The sequence below is a fragment of the Ammodytes marinus genome (assembly GCF_949987685.1).
Source record: "Ammodytes marinus genome assembly, chromosome: 11".
Classification (NCBI taxonomy): domain Eukaryota; kingdom Metazoa; phylum Chordata; class Actinopteri; order Uranoscopiformes; family Ammodytidae; genus Ammodytes; species Ammodytes marinus.
In genome coordinates this window covers 10048679-10065859 of record NC_137215.1, presented here as the reverse complement: position 1 = coordinate 10065859, position 17181 = coordinate 10048679, and the positions used below count along the sequence as shown (strand labels likewise).

General features: G+C 40.8%; 1 protein-coding gene across 1 annotated transcript in view; it reads left to right on the top strand.

The window, feature by feature from the left end:
* Window positions 1-17181, top strand: part of fmn2a (formin 2a) — a gene marked incomplete at its 5' end in the record, with an annotated part of 39113 nt that overhangs the window by 3808 nt on the left and 18124 nt on the right. Inside the window, 6 exons of the mRNA XM_080037024.1 lie at window positions 913-1076; window positions 4433-4585; window positions 5877-6694; window positions 7089-7230; window positions 10717-10804; window positions 14673-14734. Of these exons, the coding sequence (XP_079893150.1) occupies window positions 913-1076; window positions 4433-4585; window positions 5877-6694; window positions 7089-7230; window positions 10717-10804; window positions 14673-14734 (1427 nt within the window). The remainder of the gene's footprint in view (window positions 1-912; window positions 1077-4432; window positions 4586-5876; window positions 6695-7088; window positions 7231-10716; window positions 10805-14672; window positions 14735-17181) is intronic.

The following is a 17181-nucleotide window of genomic DNA, read 5'->3' as shown; positions in this document are numbered from 1 at the left end:
TTTCAAATTGTGTGGACATACAGTATTCTGTCCTGGTTTTATTTACTAATTTACCAATGGGTTTTCTAGCTTGCAACTGGGGATGTGGAATACGGGGAAATGAGAGGGTAGGTAGAAAAAAAAACGTTTATGAGATCACAAATAAATGCCTCAACCTGTACTAATTTGACACTGAATTTTAATTAACTGTAAACATTATTTATTCTCTTTATATTTAAGCTTGTGTCTGTTGCCGTGAAATACGTTACACAACGCAATCAATTTTCAGCATTAGCCAACTGCTCCAATGTACTCAAAATGATGTCCACAGTCCATGAGTCATAGGATTGTGTTAACTCATTTGCAGCTGTCCCCCGAGTCACATGGTTTGCGTAAATATAAAGCAAGTCTAAAAGCCACATAAACTGTGTGTCATTGTTGGAGTTCCCAATTAATCCTTGCCTAATTACCCAGACATTGACTATCTACTCTGTTTTTCAATGGGCTTTCTTCAAATGTAGAATTAACAAACTGTACAACCACACCACAAGTTTAAGCCATGTGTTTTTCTCTTTTTTCCTTTAGTAGTTAAGAATAGTTTGAAAACTGAATTATATTATTAATGAACTAGAAACGTCAATGTTATTCAGCATATGTTAATTTTGCACTGCACAATTAACACCATCTCTCTTGTCACCGACATGTAAAGGGTGTGAGTAGAGTTTGAACATGTAGGTGTTTAATTATCACATCTGAAACTGAGACATTTCTTTTCAACTTGTTGGTGTCTCCTTGAACACTTTCACATAGTTATATCTAAACATAAGTAATGTAGAGTCCAGAATCAGGGTTGATTTTTCCATCTTAAATAATGGAGCCCTTTATTCTCCAGGCCAAATTCATTTTTGCAATGTACTTCTTCTCTGTTCTTAGGCCGCTCCCTATTGGATCGGCTGTGCATGTATCCTGGAGATGGGTCCACAGAAGAGGATGCAAAGGAATTGTGTAGCCGAATGTTGATCCAGGGTCTGTTGCACCCCTTCAGCGACAGAACTCCAGAGCTCCAAAGTGACAGCACTGTCTCAGCAGTCTTTAACGTAAGACCTTTATCTTAAATTTCATGCTTGTTTTGATAAAAAGATGACATGAAATGTCTTGCATAAGCTCAGTCCAAAGCTGCCCTATCTTTGACATAATGTATGTTCCCCATTTATTCAAATTATATGAGGTGGATCTCAGACAGCATTCATTTTCATGCAACTCAACTCAACTGGAACTATTTTCATGTGAAATTAGGGCCAACACTTCACACTTTGAGAGGCAAATAGCCTCAGTTTTGATTAAATTCAGCAATTTGTGAGGCATATTGTTAGTGATTGTCCTAAGGGATGGTTCAGTAAGCCATTTTGACATTTCTTACATCACCCTTTTCATACCAATGCATTGCCTGAATATGATTATCTGATGGAATACTAGAATATAGAATGCACCAAGCAATTTGCAGTCCCCAGTTTATCTACAGTATGTAGAGCCATCCAAACCTTATCCAATGAACAGGCAATAATGTAGAAATAAATACAAAATGTCTTTATTTATTGCTGTTACTGTCATCATCCCAGAGAGATTTTATTATCAGAAGAGCAGTGGTGCGTGCCATGTAGACAGGGTGACTATGTGAAATTTGATTTCATGAATCTTTAATTCTCCATTCCAGCAATGCTTTGCTCATGTGCACAGTTCACCACAGCCACTGTCAGTGCCATTTCTGTCAAGTCCCGATTGTTATTCCCATGACATCTGGTGCCTCCATCAGGTCAAAAATTTTTCAATAGTAAGGTTTATTACCCGATACCAGAACCAGTAATGACATTACAATCAGCCTCAGTTGTACTTTGTGTTTTGTGCTAATTAGCTAATCTTAGCATGATTATAACATGCTAACCTATGCGGGGGGGACACAGTAAACATAACCTACTAAACATTTAAAGGTGAGCAGTGTTACTATGACCATGTTAGCATTCTTACATTTGTATATAGCTCAAAGCACTAGGCCTACTTTATATTCTCATGGAGCTGCTAAAATGGCTAAAGACTCTAGTCTCGCTATTTTGTCAGTGGAACATCAAAGAATGTGAATAGATTTGTGTTGGTCTCTAGCTGCACAATACAGCTCACCCCTATATATAGTACATGCATGGACATAATACTGCACATGCCCATATGCAGATAAAGATATATTGTGCAAACCTGAACACGAACAACCAAACACAAAAGCAAGGTAACTCACCAGAACGTGCATGTTCTCAAGCTGTTTTTTCACATGAATGATAATCTCTTAAAAAATACAATAACATCTTATTCTGCTTGCATATAGTGCAGTCACAATAGGCCACAAATGCAGAGCTCTTTCTGTTTTATGTACAGCTCTGCCACAAGTGAACTAGTGTACATACAAAATGAAAGCCCAAGACACCCATACATGTTCAGGCATTGCCACGCATGGCTGGATTCATTTTTGACACTCATTCAGTCACACACACACACATGCGCACAAACAGATACACATCTGTGCTTGCGTAGATCATCTGCTGACCATGTTATGTAAGAAATTCCACGTGCCTTGGGCTCAGACTGCTCTTCCCTGACAAAAAGCTCTCTGTGTCAGGATTGGACAGACTGCGACTATCTTTTTTTTTTTATCCCCCGTCTGTCTGCTTGTGTCTCAGGATTAGCCTGGAGCCCTGCATTATTCAACTAAGCCCAGAACAACCTTAGTGGTTGCCATTACGAGTACAGATCTCTTTGTTATTGTATACTGTACATTCTATTTTATGGCTCATCTCCCTTTTAAAATAAATCATCCCAGTCTGTCTCTGCAACCCTTTCACTTTTAACCCCTTATATGAAAATGTTATATTATTTTTTCTTTTACAGTTAAATTTCATTCTGATATGATTCCCTTCCTGCATCGCCTCTGTCTTCTCTTTCTCCATCTCACAATCCTTTTATTTCCACCCTAACCTCTCACCACCTACTGTATTTGCCCTCTACTTTGCAACCATATGACATTGACATTGTATCATATTCCCTCATTGTATTGTGCTGAGTGAACAAATGTAGGTGTGGTCCGTTTCTTGTTATGCATACCCTCTGAAATGAAATAATCTGTCAGCTATTTTCGCTCCAAAAATGCGCTTTGGGGAGGATGAGTATCTAAAAACGGTGAATAAATCAATTTTCATCCCTTTTGCACTTGACAAAACATTACCAAGTGAAAAGTACAAACGAGTGGCATGGACTAACATCAATTTGGCATGCTGTTTGTATGTGTGTGTTACTATAATCCAGCTAATGTGTTTTGTACTGAGAGAAACAATGTCTCAGGACCAAAAGAGAAGAAATGTATGCTCAAACTACTTGCCAGCACAGTCTTTACAAATGTCATTATCTCAAATATATGCAAAATGTTTACCCAATCACATCACTTTGCTACCGCTGCTAAAGGTTCTGCAAGCACTGTTTCGATATGATACATAATACTTAGCACTGTTCTGGGCACACTCATAACTGGGTCCTCTGAATGAGCCTTATACATCTTTAAAAGTAAGTACTGTAAAATAATTGGACTACAAATGCACTTTTTCTCCAATTATAAATAGCTGTTTCTTCAAAGTGATTAGGAAGACACTATTTGAGAAACATTATTCATAGTAGTTTTACTTTCCAAAAAGTATTGACTAGCCCACCATTCTTAGTCACTGACACAAATACTAACAGACTGATTGGTGTAACAGGGGAGTTTCTGCTGGAAAAACAAACAGAGGCAGGATAATAATTAACTTTGAAAGCTAGAAATATAACTCAGCCCACAACGTAGGAGTCATTCATTATTCAAGATTCACGATTCAAGAACTTTATTGTCGATCTAACAATACAGCAGAAGTGTGCAATGCAGAATGAAATGGCATTTTTTTCAGGGCAATGCAATTCCGACAGTGACACAAAACAAACAGAGTAGTAAAGAGTCAGGCTATAAAAAAGGCAATAAAGGCAATAAATAGTACCTTTTACTTGCGTAAACAACGTGATGCTTTGAGACGATAAACTAAAGGTTGTAAACAAGCATTTGCAATCTACATTTTTCAGACCGATTGCTATATGGGCTATGCAAACGGAAAACACTGCTCAAAGAAGGACTGTAAACCTGTCAAAGAGTTGCATGCATGGCAGTAGTAGGCTCTTTCTGCTGCAGAAGTGTTTCCAAACATGATGCTTGCAGAAAGAGGTACCACTTGACTCATAGCGCTATAGTGGATGGGATAACCAGTGCATTCCACCATGTGTTCACCACCGTATACACTTAAGTCCACGGTGAGAGCAAGTAGCTCTAAACACACACATTTGACCTTGGATAATTTATATGTACTTTCTTGTTTTTCTGCAATTTGTTCAGGAGGAGCAGCTGTACACCTGGGCATCTGTAGGCCTGCCAGTGTCTCCTCACCTGTGGGAACTCTATGGGGGGCGAACCACAGGTAGAGAACACAGCTTGAGATCCCCTTTGCATCAATCATCAGGAAAGACACCAGGAGCTCTACACACTCAGGTTGGTCACTGCCTCTCTTATCTATAAATACTTTACGGTATGTTTGCCCTGTCAACACTCTCTGCATAATGCTTGCTTTAATTTATGGCCTTATGTTTAACTACATACACCAGAGGAGTCTTCCTCCTGTTAACCTACAGCATAAGGACAAAGTACAAAGTAATATTAAAAACTGACGTCATTACAAAATCGAATTATGTGTTGAAAATAAATGATTCATATTCTTCCATTACAAAAGTACATCTCGCTGCAAGACTCACTTGATGACTGATATATTCATTTCTGGCATGACTAAGCATGTTTATTTTTGTCTTAAGAAGTGGACAGAATTGTGAGAAGTAATTTAAAATAATGCATAATGTGCAATGGAAGTGGGATTTATCATGGTAGTTTGAGCAAAGAACAGACAGGGGACATTCGGTTTATAGGGCATTAAAGGATGTAGTTGCTAAGGTTTTTATTTGAGGCATATGTGATCTTGATTTGAAATCGGAAATGACCGACCCGTGCGACCTGCCAAAGTGTTGGAGTATACCGTACACTTCAGCCTCATCACTAACTGTCATGGATAAACTGCATCAGCTACAGGAAATATATCTTCGACTGTAAATGTGTTCTTCGTCCACTAGAGGTCAGGATTGTCATTAAAGACTTGGTATTATCACAGTGAACCTCCCCTGTTTCCTAGAAGAGTTAATAAATGAGGCAGGCCATACTGACTGAACATTTCCCGGCTTAGATTCAACGATGTGACCACAACTGGGGAATGTGTACTAGGAGACGCAGACCCTCCCCATGTGAGGCCCAACGAGACTCACTGTCTCTGGGGTCAAATCTCTCTGTATCCCCTCAGTATCCCCCAGTCTGGAGCCAGAGGAGGTCTGATGGAGTCTAGACATAATGGACTTTCTTGACCCCAATTTAGCTCTTGGCTCCATCACTGGGCTCCCTCAGTTGTGGGTGTCCCACTGTTTATAAAGCCGAATTTATTGAATAATAATGTGTCCAAGATCAAACAGAATATTTTATGCCTGATTTTTAACATGTTAGAGTATTCTTCACTTCCTGGTTTCATAGAGGAAGTTTTTCCTCTATTAAAAGCATTAGGGTTCATGCGTTTTATTTTCTACAGTTTCTATATGTGAACCCTAATGTAGGTGCATGCTTGTAAGATAAATATATTATTATTATTATTATTATTATTATTATTATTATTATTATTATTATTATTATTATTATTATTATTATTATTATTATTATTATTATTGTACATATATTTTTTTGCCAACAGACAGAATCCAGTAAATTGAAGTCAGGTCAGTCATCCTCAGAGGATGATAGTGGTCTCATTCCTCAGATGGAGAGGACCATCGATGACCTGCGGATTAAGATTACAGTGTTGCAGGGCCAGCAGGCCTCCTTGGCAGCAGACAGCTGGGAAAATATGGGATCCCTGGGCGCTGCCCACCACAAGGCCTCCCAGATGAGTGGAGGAAAGCTGGAAAAGAAGAGCAAGGAGGTGTCCATCCAGACCTCACCTACGGAGGAGGGCTTTAAGTTTAATGTGCCTTTCAATGGAGGATCAGGAAGCGCGTCGACTTCTGTTTCATCCTCCATCCCTAAATCTACGGAGAGCTTTGTCTGCACGTGCCAGCAGAGGCAACAGAGCAGCGCCCATCCAGCTCCTCCAGCCCCACCCCCGATCTCTGGAGGTATGCCCCCACCTCCACCACCCCCGCCACCTTTACCAGGGGGTGTCGCTCCACCACCACCCCCACCTCCCCCACCCTTACCTGGGCTTGGCTCTTGTCCACCACCCCCTCCTCCCCCTCCACCCCCAGGTTTTGGACCTCCTCCTCCCCCTCCTCCCCCAGGTTTTGGACCTCCTCCTCCCCCTCCACCCTCTCCTGGTTTCGGACCTCCACCCCCACCTCCTCCCCCTGGTATGGGCCCCCCTCCTCCACCACCACCCCCGGGCTTTGGGCCCCCACCACCACCAGGCCCCATGCTCTTGGTGGTCCAGGAAGCTGGCCCTGCCAAGGCTGCTATTGAGCCCCCGAAGCCAATGAAGCCACTCTACTGGACACGCATACAGCTGCAGGCTAAAAAGTAAGGATATGCTGCGTGTAAAGTGAAGATAGATATGCATCATTAGCACAACAGTATTCTCTGAACAGAGGAAGCTTGTCCACTTAAGATAATGATCGGCACCATGCTGCGAAGGCAGCATGCTAACCTTGTGGAAAATGAAAATGATGCAGTCCAGGCTTTGTGGTCAGCACTGAATTGACTTGAACTAGTTCTTCATTCCTTAATAAGGCTTGGAAAATTTGACTCGAAAAAACGTCTAGAAATAGACTACATGATTTACTTGCAAGTGAGGAACTTGATGCTGAATTATTATGTAATTTGTTGGCTAATGGATTTGGCAGTAAACAATACATTGTGTATTAAAGTTCACCGACTTGCATTGTATATAATTCCTCTTTCGTCCTATCTATAGACCTGTTGGCTCACTGGTGTGGGAGAAAGTCGAGGAGCCAACTGTGGACTTTGAAGAATTTGTGGAACTATTCTCCAAAAGTGCTGTTAAGGAGAAGAAAAAGCCAATTTCAGACACAATCAGCAAGTCCAAGGCCAAGCAGGTATGTTTTGGTTTGTGTGTGTGTGTGTGTGTGTGCATGTTTGCGTAGGCTATCCCAATAGCTCACCAAATATGGCACTGACTCTTCAGGGCTTTTCCCATCTTCACTCTTACTCCTGTGATGCCCCGTTCCTTTCCATTCCTCTGTTCTCCCGTTGCCATGAGTGACAGGAGGAACTGCTTCAGCCAGACAGTTATTATGCGGTGTGAGCTCTGGCTCCCACCCGACTCCCCCGTGACCATCTAATGGCATGGAGCCAATGTCTCGCGTGCGGTGAGGAAACCTCACCACGGTGATGACTGTTGAGAGAGAGAGAGAGAGAGAGAGAGAGAGAGAGAGAGCAAGAGAGTGGGGAGAGAAGGAAAAAAGAGAGGGAGGGAGACGCCTGGGAGCTGTATTTCGTGATGTGGTTCCTCCCATTGTGCTTTCTGTATGACTTAGTTTAATAGTCAGACTGTTTGCCTCCCCAATGCCCTTTATGTCACTCCATCAATCTGCGAGTCAAACCTGTGATCCATAATTTAAAGCTATACTCTACCCTCAAGACTTTTTTTATGTTAATAGAACTATTTGTCCTACTTTGTATCTAAATCACAAATAATGTTGCACCAGGGAAGATAGATTTGTCCCACTGATTGAGAACCGGATGAATTGCTGACATGGTCATTGGTGGTATTTCTTCTGAGATTATGGGAAGGGATGAATTGAAAAAGGTTCCTCAACTCAAATGAGAGTTTGACATGTGAACAATGGTTGACCTCCTCTATTATTAACATAATAATACAAAGAATAATAAGGAAAAGGAATAAGGCTAATAGCAGAAACAAGAATACAAGTAATATACGTAGATCCAATTAAGCAGTTTCGAAAATCACAGTAGATCCACTTCTGTTCTTTTTCTAATGCTGTATCTGCCCAGTTTCTGTGAGTGTCCTATTTAAGATGCAGCATGCATAAACATCAGCCACAAGCATGGGCTTCTCCTTTGTTATCGTTATAAGGAATGTGCACATATTAGGAAGTTATCGTGGTAACTACTGCGAGTTAAAGCCCACTTTGTATAAAATATCAGAGAAGAAAAATCACCTTGCAGCTTTGATCTAATATGCACTAAGGTCAACAGCAATGGAAACAGTAGATATGCTAGGTGACTTTTCCCTTCAGAAGAAAAACACAGTTTCATACAGGGATTCCTTTTCAAAAACTTCAAAAATGGTCATCATCAAATATGTTGACCCTCAAGGACATGATAGAGGAAATTCACTTCTCCACAGAGCAGGACTACCTTTGAGTGTAGATATAGGACGTGGCACAGTGCAGGGAGACAGTGAACAACCAGAATACGTGTCTTCTCCTCTATTAAAATACTTCCTGGAGCTCTGAATAAGTTGGCCACCACAGCAGCTAATGTTGTGGTTGCATTGCTAGATTGTTAGAGACAAGAGACAAATTGAGGTGGGTGTGGGTAGAATTCCCTTGGTTATCACTGTGTGATACTGCTTTGGATGTTCCAGACACAACAAATGGTGCTAAAGATATTAGAGTCAATAACAAAAAAATACATAAAAAATGCGTAGAAATGTGACTGACCTCAATTTGATACCAACCTTTGACATTACCAGCTCGTGAGGACCGGCCTCAGGCCTCATAATGATGAATTCTATCTCCTAGTACTTGCAGCCATTCCAATTCCCCTGTGTGTTGTGAGTCTAACCGTTCTTGATAAGAGGAGACAAGCATCTTCTCCAGAGCTACCACTAGAGAGCAACTTTGACGTCAGTGCTTGACCAGTTCAGAGGCCTCTGCTGACATCAGAATGAGATTTGTAGAAATGCTTCCACTGTGTTGAGCCTGCAGTCCATCCGAGAGGTTGCCAAGAGGATTGGTCTGACAGTAGGTATGCTACTGTGTTTTTATATTACTGATTCATTTCTAGGTTATAGATTATTAGAAAAAAGTGAAAATGCCCTTGATGTGTCAGAGCAACGGTCGAAGTTGCAAAAATTTAAATTTAGCAATCGCAAAAGACAAATAAAAGCTGAAGCGTTAGTATTGGACCCGACATTAACAGACAAACCCCACCAAAAGCTTAATTGTTGACATTGTGTATGCATATTAAGGTATGTGTTCTCACATTGCAGTTTCGTCTTGAAAAGTGTAATTTTTTTATCATGAAAGTTTGAAAGTTGATTTTAAGTTAAATTAGATTATAATTAATGCTTACTTTTACTATCCCTAACGTTTTAATCTCCCTAACGTGAGCTTGTCACGGATGGATAAATATTCAAATTGGACTATCCTATGACCAAAAGATCAACATATAACTGTGTGACTTAAATGATTTCTTCAAACATTTTGTTTTGTTGTCTCGAAAATGTTCGTCCGAAAAATAATTTCAACTATAGCCGTTGAATAAACCCAACTGTTTCATTATGATAGCTACTACCATTTTGCAAGGGGATTTTCATTTTAAATGTAAATAAAAAATAGTAAATTGACCCCCTGTAATATCAAGGAGCTCTGCTATGGAATTCAACCTATTTGTAGATTTGGGAGAGTCAGTTTGGGTGATGAAACATGACAAATTATTCATTTTGTCACAACCATGATGCAGCTACTACACTAGCTATCAAAGGCTCACTGTGGAAGTCATTCGGCTTCGGTATCTTGAACGGCCTGTCCCCTAAAGCTGTGGTTGAGCCGGGGAAAACAGAGACAGTTGGGGCATGGTGATATAACTTCCTGTGCGTTTGAAAGGTCTGTGGTCTTTGTGATCTGGTTTAGATGGAAGCGTTCTGTCTGGATCACAGTACGCTATGGGTTTCCTGTCCTGTCCCTTCACCATTTTGCTACCCGGCACACACTTCTGCTTACTCAGGCGAGCTGTGGTTCTTAATGGCCTCCTTAGATACAGTTTTTCATGTATAATAAAAACACTCGCTTGATATTGATCTCCTGGCTGTGGAAGCTGTTATTATTCAGCTAGCATTTCTTAATATTGCTGCTTTTGGCGCAGTTTTGATCTTGGAATACAATAGCTTTGACTAAAAGTTATTATAGCCATACCCTTCCATTGCGCAGTTCCATAAACTATTATGTAAACACGAAAAAATCGAGATCTTCTGTATGTTTAATCAATTGCAGGAGGACTTGAATTTATGTGATCATACTCCACTCAGCAAATATGCCTCTTGTTGTCTGAACGGTTTTAATTGCACGACTGAAAGATGATTGATATGGAGATTTGAAGAAAAAGTAGAAATTGTTAATCATCATAATTCAGCCATACATCACTCTTATGCTCTTAATGTTTGCGGTTTCCCTCCCACAGACGTAAGCAGAGAAGTGGGAGTGATGTTACTGTTTGTTTAGCTGTTTATAACATGTGTTGTCTGCACATCATAGTATATGGAGCACTAACATCCCTGCTCTCTTTGGCCTTGTATAACCCTGCTGCTCACATCTCTTCCTTTCATCGATTCTTAGGTGGTGAAGCTGCTGAACAACAAGCGTTCACAGGCTGTGGGAATTCTGATGTCCAGCATTCATCTTGACATGAAGGACATTCAGAATGGTAAGTGTTATTGTGTGGTCCTGTATGGAAGAGATGAATTAACAAAATAAAATTGTGCAGGTTGAAGTAACATGGCACAATTTAAGTAAACAGTATGATGACACTCCAAAAGAATGTACAAAAATTCAACTCATCAGTGTATTGTGTCCCTAATGTTTCGTATCATCTGTTTGCAACACTCCGTGGACTGTAGCCTTGAACAGTGAAGTGGTGGATGCCTGTGCTAAAATACACAGGTGGTTTTGAAATCACTACTGTAATGGTCAATATGGGGGAAAATATATTTGTTGTTGTCAGTTGTTGTATTTCTTCTTTATGGCTTAACTCAAATGTACTAACAAATTCAATATATCATTGGCTTTTTATTAGCCACACTAGTGAAATGGATCTAGGGCTGTCAATGTCATTTGGTCTGTCTTTCCACCACTTAAGTCCAGACTGGAAATTCTAAATATCTATTGAATGGATGGCCATTCAATTTGGTTCTGTACTGGTACTGACTTTTCCTCTAGCGCCACCATGAGGTTGACATTTCAGGTTTTCCATAAGATGTCACAACAACTTAACATGGTACTGGTACTGACATGCATGCTCAGGACAGATTTGAATAACTTTTGAACTTTAAACCTAGTCAGTCAAGATTTGAATTGAGCCTAATGACCAAATCCTTTAAAAACTGAAGATCAAGGCTCAGCAACACATGTTGCTAGCTTGCTATGCTAAGGTTGAACATGTATTACACTTTAGCCTGTACTTGTTTAAGAGATTGAGATTATGTCAGCTTGCAGACGTTGACATTTAGCCCTCAAAAGTTTCTAAGCTTTCCAGAGCTGTTGGCATACTTAGCATAGCCTACATGATGCAATTTGTAGCCAATGCGACACAAATACATTCCTTTTCAGTAAATTGGGTGCATTGCTTGAGTGAAAAAAAAACATATGAACTGGGAGTGTGCGCGTGTACACACACACACACACACACACACACACACACACACACACACACACACACACACACCACCAAGATTTTCAATACTAAACTTTATTTTGGTTTTGGCAAACAAGCCATCTTTAGAGTGCCACAAGGTTGGATTCCTCCTCCTACTACAGAGAATAAGCAGCCATCCCCAGGAGTGTAGGGGAGGCACTAACCTACAATGAATAACAGACCCTTTTTCATCAAAAGTATATTGTACAAACAAAGTATCTCACTCATCATATTCATAGATCATTTGAAATGTTGGCCAACGTATTGAGATTGTTTTCTTTGATTTCGGAGTCCATAAAACCCGTCTTGCTATCCGTCTACTAAGAAGAGACTAAGATGGTAACTGCCGAAGCTTAAACCTTTCTCTAATAGTTAGCTTTATCAAAACTCATAATGTTCCAAGACATCTGAAATGTTTTTTTCTTTGTCACTCTCCTTGTGCTGTTTTCCATCTCCCTAATTTTTCATAATCTTTCCCCATCTAACATCCTCATCATGTTTTTCCGCAGCTCACTGTCTTTCTCTGATGAGTTGTCACCATCTTGTCTAAACAGCTTTGTTTAAGTGAGGCCGTTCAAGAGATGTTGATGGGAACCGACTGTTTTCCTGTTTTAGTTACTCTCTGATTGCTCTCCAGCCTTCGCTCATCCATGTGTCTAAACACTATTCCTCATCTCGCCATCCTATTCGATCCTCCTACAGTATACTATAGAGCCTTTTTTTACATTTATCATCTCAAAGTGCACGGCTGCTTGGTAGATTACATTGAAATCCAGAGGCTCAGAAAGAAGCCATGTCAGGCACATACTGTGCACCATTCGGTACAAACAGTCACTCTATGGGGTTATTTTGTCTGCAGTATCTTCAAAGCATACTGCGGACTGAATTCTCACTCTTAAATGTTTCTGGGCCTTAACGTCAGTCTTTGGTTCATTCATCTCGGGTCAAAGTGGGAGGGCAAGCGAGGGCCACTCTCATCAGCACTGTCGTTCATCTCCTATGTTAGGACAGTTTTTACCATAGAGCATAATTAGCACTGATTGGAAACTTCGGTATATCATTGAGAGTGAGATCAGAGAGAAGATACCTCCTAGGTTTTGGTGACGTACTTTCAAAACATAATGTGCTTGTTATTACCACGAAAACAGTGCCTTGCGCAAGCAAAATAACGCAAGAAAAGTGTTTACTTAATTTTTCCTGCCTTTTAATGGGATAATTATTAGGCTTGATTAATTATAGACTTAAAATACTAAATGTTTCCCATAAAGAACAAACCCCCCCAAAACTATATATTAGCAATGTTATTGTTCTTCCATTCCTAAACAATGATCTCATGATCCCTTGTGCCGTCAGAGGTTTGAGATGATTAAAGAATCAAAGGACAATATGTTTACAGAAGAGAAAGATTAATTCGTCAGAACTTTGTAATTGCCCCTTTCGGTGTAGTGAATCATTGTTTTATAACCTCTTGATTCCACAAGGAAAGACGATGACTAGCGGAGTGCTCAGCACTCCGATATATCTCTTCATTTCAAGAAAAACAACTTTTCTGAGTCATTGGTTCAGATTGTGTCTGTCTTATGATGACCCAATTGCTAAGTGAGAAGTCAACACATTTTTCTTTCCCCCCACACAGCTGTTGTTGTTTGTTGTCAGACTTGGCCGACACTCTGCATGTTTCATAGGACACTTCCGTGCGGTGTCTGCTTCCTGTAAAGGCTTTGGTGCGCCAGTCACAGCATTAGATGGTGGTTGGCGGCGCCATGCTGGGGTTGAATGTGGTAGTCGGGAGGTACACCCAGGCAGATGGGTCGGGTGTTTTGATCATAACAGGTCTGTGCCAGAGAGCGATGATATGGTTTTTCTCCCATGTCTCTTAAAGCATGGTCTTCAATGTAACCAGCCAGCCACACTCTGGATCGGATAGTAATGAAAACCAAATGTTTACAAGAAAAGAGAGCAAGAAACAGAACAGGGGGAGCGTCAGAGGGAAGGAAGTTATTTCTGTGGTGGCTTTTGGAAGAGGAGAGAGTGTGAATAGGTTAAATAGTGACGGCAAAGAAGTCTGAAAAGGAGAAGTGGGTTTGTGCCACAAGAGTGAGGAGATCTAAAGTTTGGTTGGGTAGAAAAGCTTGTAAGAAGTCCAGTCCTATTCAATGTCCAAGGCAAGCATTAGTTTGTAATGCATAATCAAACAATATGCATATAGTCCAGCACACCCGTGTCCCTTATCTCTTCTGACACTTATCTTTTCCCTATGTGCCTCAACAGCCAAATCAGCAGATCAAAACAATGTGAGTAATTTGGACACCCAGCACAGTGAAAATACATGTAAGTGTGGAGTGCTTCACTGGATGATTGTGCATACAGCAACACCTCAGCCTCAACACCGCAGACCCCCGGGCTCTGTTTGTCTTTAAACATTTACTTTCAAAGGATTAATGCTCACGGGCGCCAGGTCCTCGCGCCGAGACAAAAAGGCGACACCAGGAATTCAAACACAAGAGTTCAAACACAGATCTTTGTACCTTTCGACAGATTTCTAAGACCTCTGTTATTTATGTTTTAGTTTGTTGGCCCCTTCCATGCTCTCGTGATGAGAGCTGATATCTGTGTGTAACTCACATCATACGGCACACAGGACACTTTATATGGGCTTTGCATGGGGAAAATATCTGCGCTTGTTTTATAACACCACTGATATTTGTAATTATTCTTTTCAGCCAATGAAAAGTGTTCTAATCTACAGATTATGAAGATGAAGGCCTGTTTGTACGGGTTTGATTTCTGAATTGTTTATGTTCCTCCAAAGGCATTAAAGAAATATCAAAACATCTGTGTTAACTTTCATATTAACCATGCCATCCTCTCCTATCCACAGCCGTCCTAAATATGGACAACACGGTAGTTGATCTGGAGACTCTGCAAGCCCTTTACGAAAATGTGAGTTCAACAACATGCTAACATGAAATTGGAGCTCTGCCTTCATATTACAACAGCAATAAACATCTTCAAATGTGTTTGACTTTGAGTGGAGGATTATCAAAGCTCATGTGGACAGTGGTTTCAGTAAAGTCAATAGACCAGTGAAAATACAATATCCCACACTGAAATACAAATCAGTACGTCTCCTGCCAATGCTGTATCATATAAATACACAGTGTCCCCGACTCCCTGTGTAATTATACAAAGTAACACAGTTCTGACAGCTCAGGCTGATCTCGAATGCAGTGTTCATGCTGGGAAAACCTTAGTCTTATTTTTTCTTTCTTTTCCTCTGTGGTTTGCAGAAAAGCTTTTATTTTGTAACAGCCCAGCTTGTGACAAATACAATGATTTATGGTTACATATTTCATGCCATATATGAATAACAGGCAATCATTTTATTATAGCATGAAACCCAAGATGACTCAACAGGCCCTGATATCAACAAAATGGCAAAAAGGGAAATAAAAAAATCATTCATCGACTGTTAGTGTTGTTTTCTTTGGCACTTCCTTGAGGGTAAACCACAGCACGCCAATTGCTATCCATCAAAATATACCTTTGGAAGATTAGGTGGCATGTGTTTGGGGGGGAGGTGACTGACTGACTATTGGAAATAAATTGGTGTGACTATAACATGTCGCCTCACTCTGAAGATGTCTCTGTATGTGGAGTTTATATTCTATTTTCCCTTTGAGAGGGTGAACATAAGGAAGTGTGCATTGGATACAAAACAAACAGGCAAGCCACAAACCTTACTGGTATGTGTTCAATTTGACGACAGAGTCCGTCTTGTGTAGGTCTGTCTGCTGGCCTGGAAGGGGCCCGATGCTTTTGCATAGTAAACCAAATTTTGATTGACATCTCTTTTGTTATGCCCCCGTCGTGTAAAGGGAAATAATAGATGAGAAACATGAGCGTTTGAGTCACACACAGCTATTCTTTAAAGTTCAGGTTTGGTTTTTTTTTTTAAAGGAAAAAAGAGAAGACACTAGACTCGGCTTTGACAAGAGAAATGACCACATTGTACCGTATAATATTAGCATAAAACGAATGATGGAGCTGTCATCACTACTTCCCAATATATCTCCATTTTGGCTTTGAAGGCCTCCTTGTATTATAAATGCATATTCATCAACTCTTACTGATAGGAAACCCACCCCACCCACTGGGAATGGTTCAGGACCCGTTCAAAGTCAGGTCAGTAAATAATGGAACATGAAAAGGGGCATGTTTTCCACATTTCAACTGAAATACAGTTTTAAGATGCTGTGAAATTCCTGTGAACTGCTTTCTGGCACAACTACACAGGAGAGGCCTGGACCTTTGGCCGCCAGAGGCATATTAATAATGTTGATCATGGGAATGAGACCGAGGCTTGAGACAAGCTAGTTATATGAACCAATGTGTCATAACGGAGGATCAAAAGTCTTCTAACCTCCCCACTCACCCCGAGACTTTCAGCCCTCTCTCCCTCACGCTCCTTCTCCCCCTTATGGCCTGAGGCTATGTTATTGAGTCAAGGAGCCAAATTGTTTCTCTTTTGTATTGCGAGACTCCATCCTGTCTGTGGGTCTCCAGCCCCCTAAACCACAGTTGGCAGCACAGTCAGCCTGTCTTGAGGAATGCGAGGGGCTTCTAATGGTTACACCCTCACTCACTGTGCTAGGATCGAGATCACACACTGCCTCTTCCTCACTCTTTTTATCTCTCTCTCTCTCTCACACACACACACAAACATGCTCACAAACAAACATTTTGACCCGCACCAATTTGCACATACTGTGCTGTTGCTCACTGAGATAGAAACACACATACACAAATTCAGGGACAGAGTCGCTCAGTCTATCAGCCGCGGATTATAGCCCGCCTGCTCTTTGAACAATAAGCCACCGCCGTTAAAGGGGTCACAGTGATAGTGGGACATCGGTCCCTCCCCCTTTAATATCACAAGCCATAATCTGGGCCCAGACTGGATGTTTGAACTTCAGACTCCTTTCAGCTGACAGTAGCTAAATGTCATAGAGGTCAGTTGGAGCTAAAGTCCCTCCTACACACTTTTACACCACAAATAATCACCTCGCTTACTCTCTTTTCCACAACAAAGCCTTATGATGTCTAAATATGTTTGACATGTTTATTACTGGATGCAATTTGTCATTTGGACACTATTCTTTGGCAGCACAATGTACAAATAATCTCATAAATGTTTTTCCATTGAAAATTGAGTGACATAAATAATGATTAAGCCCCGGCTGGCTCTGTTCAGCTCGGTACAAGAAACCTTGCTAATGAATACCACTTGGCTACCACTAGAATTCTGGCATCACAAATATCATCATACGTTCCTTTGCATTTGATATTCCACATGGGACTGTATTTCTCATGCTAACAACCACTGCAAC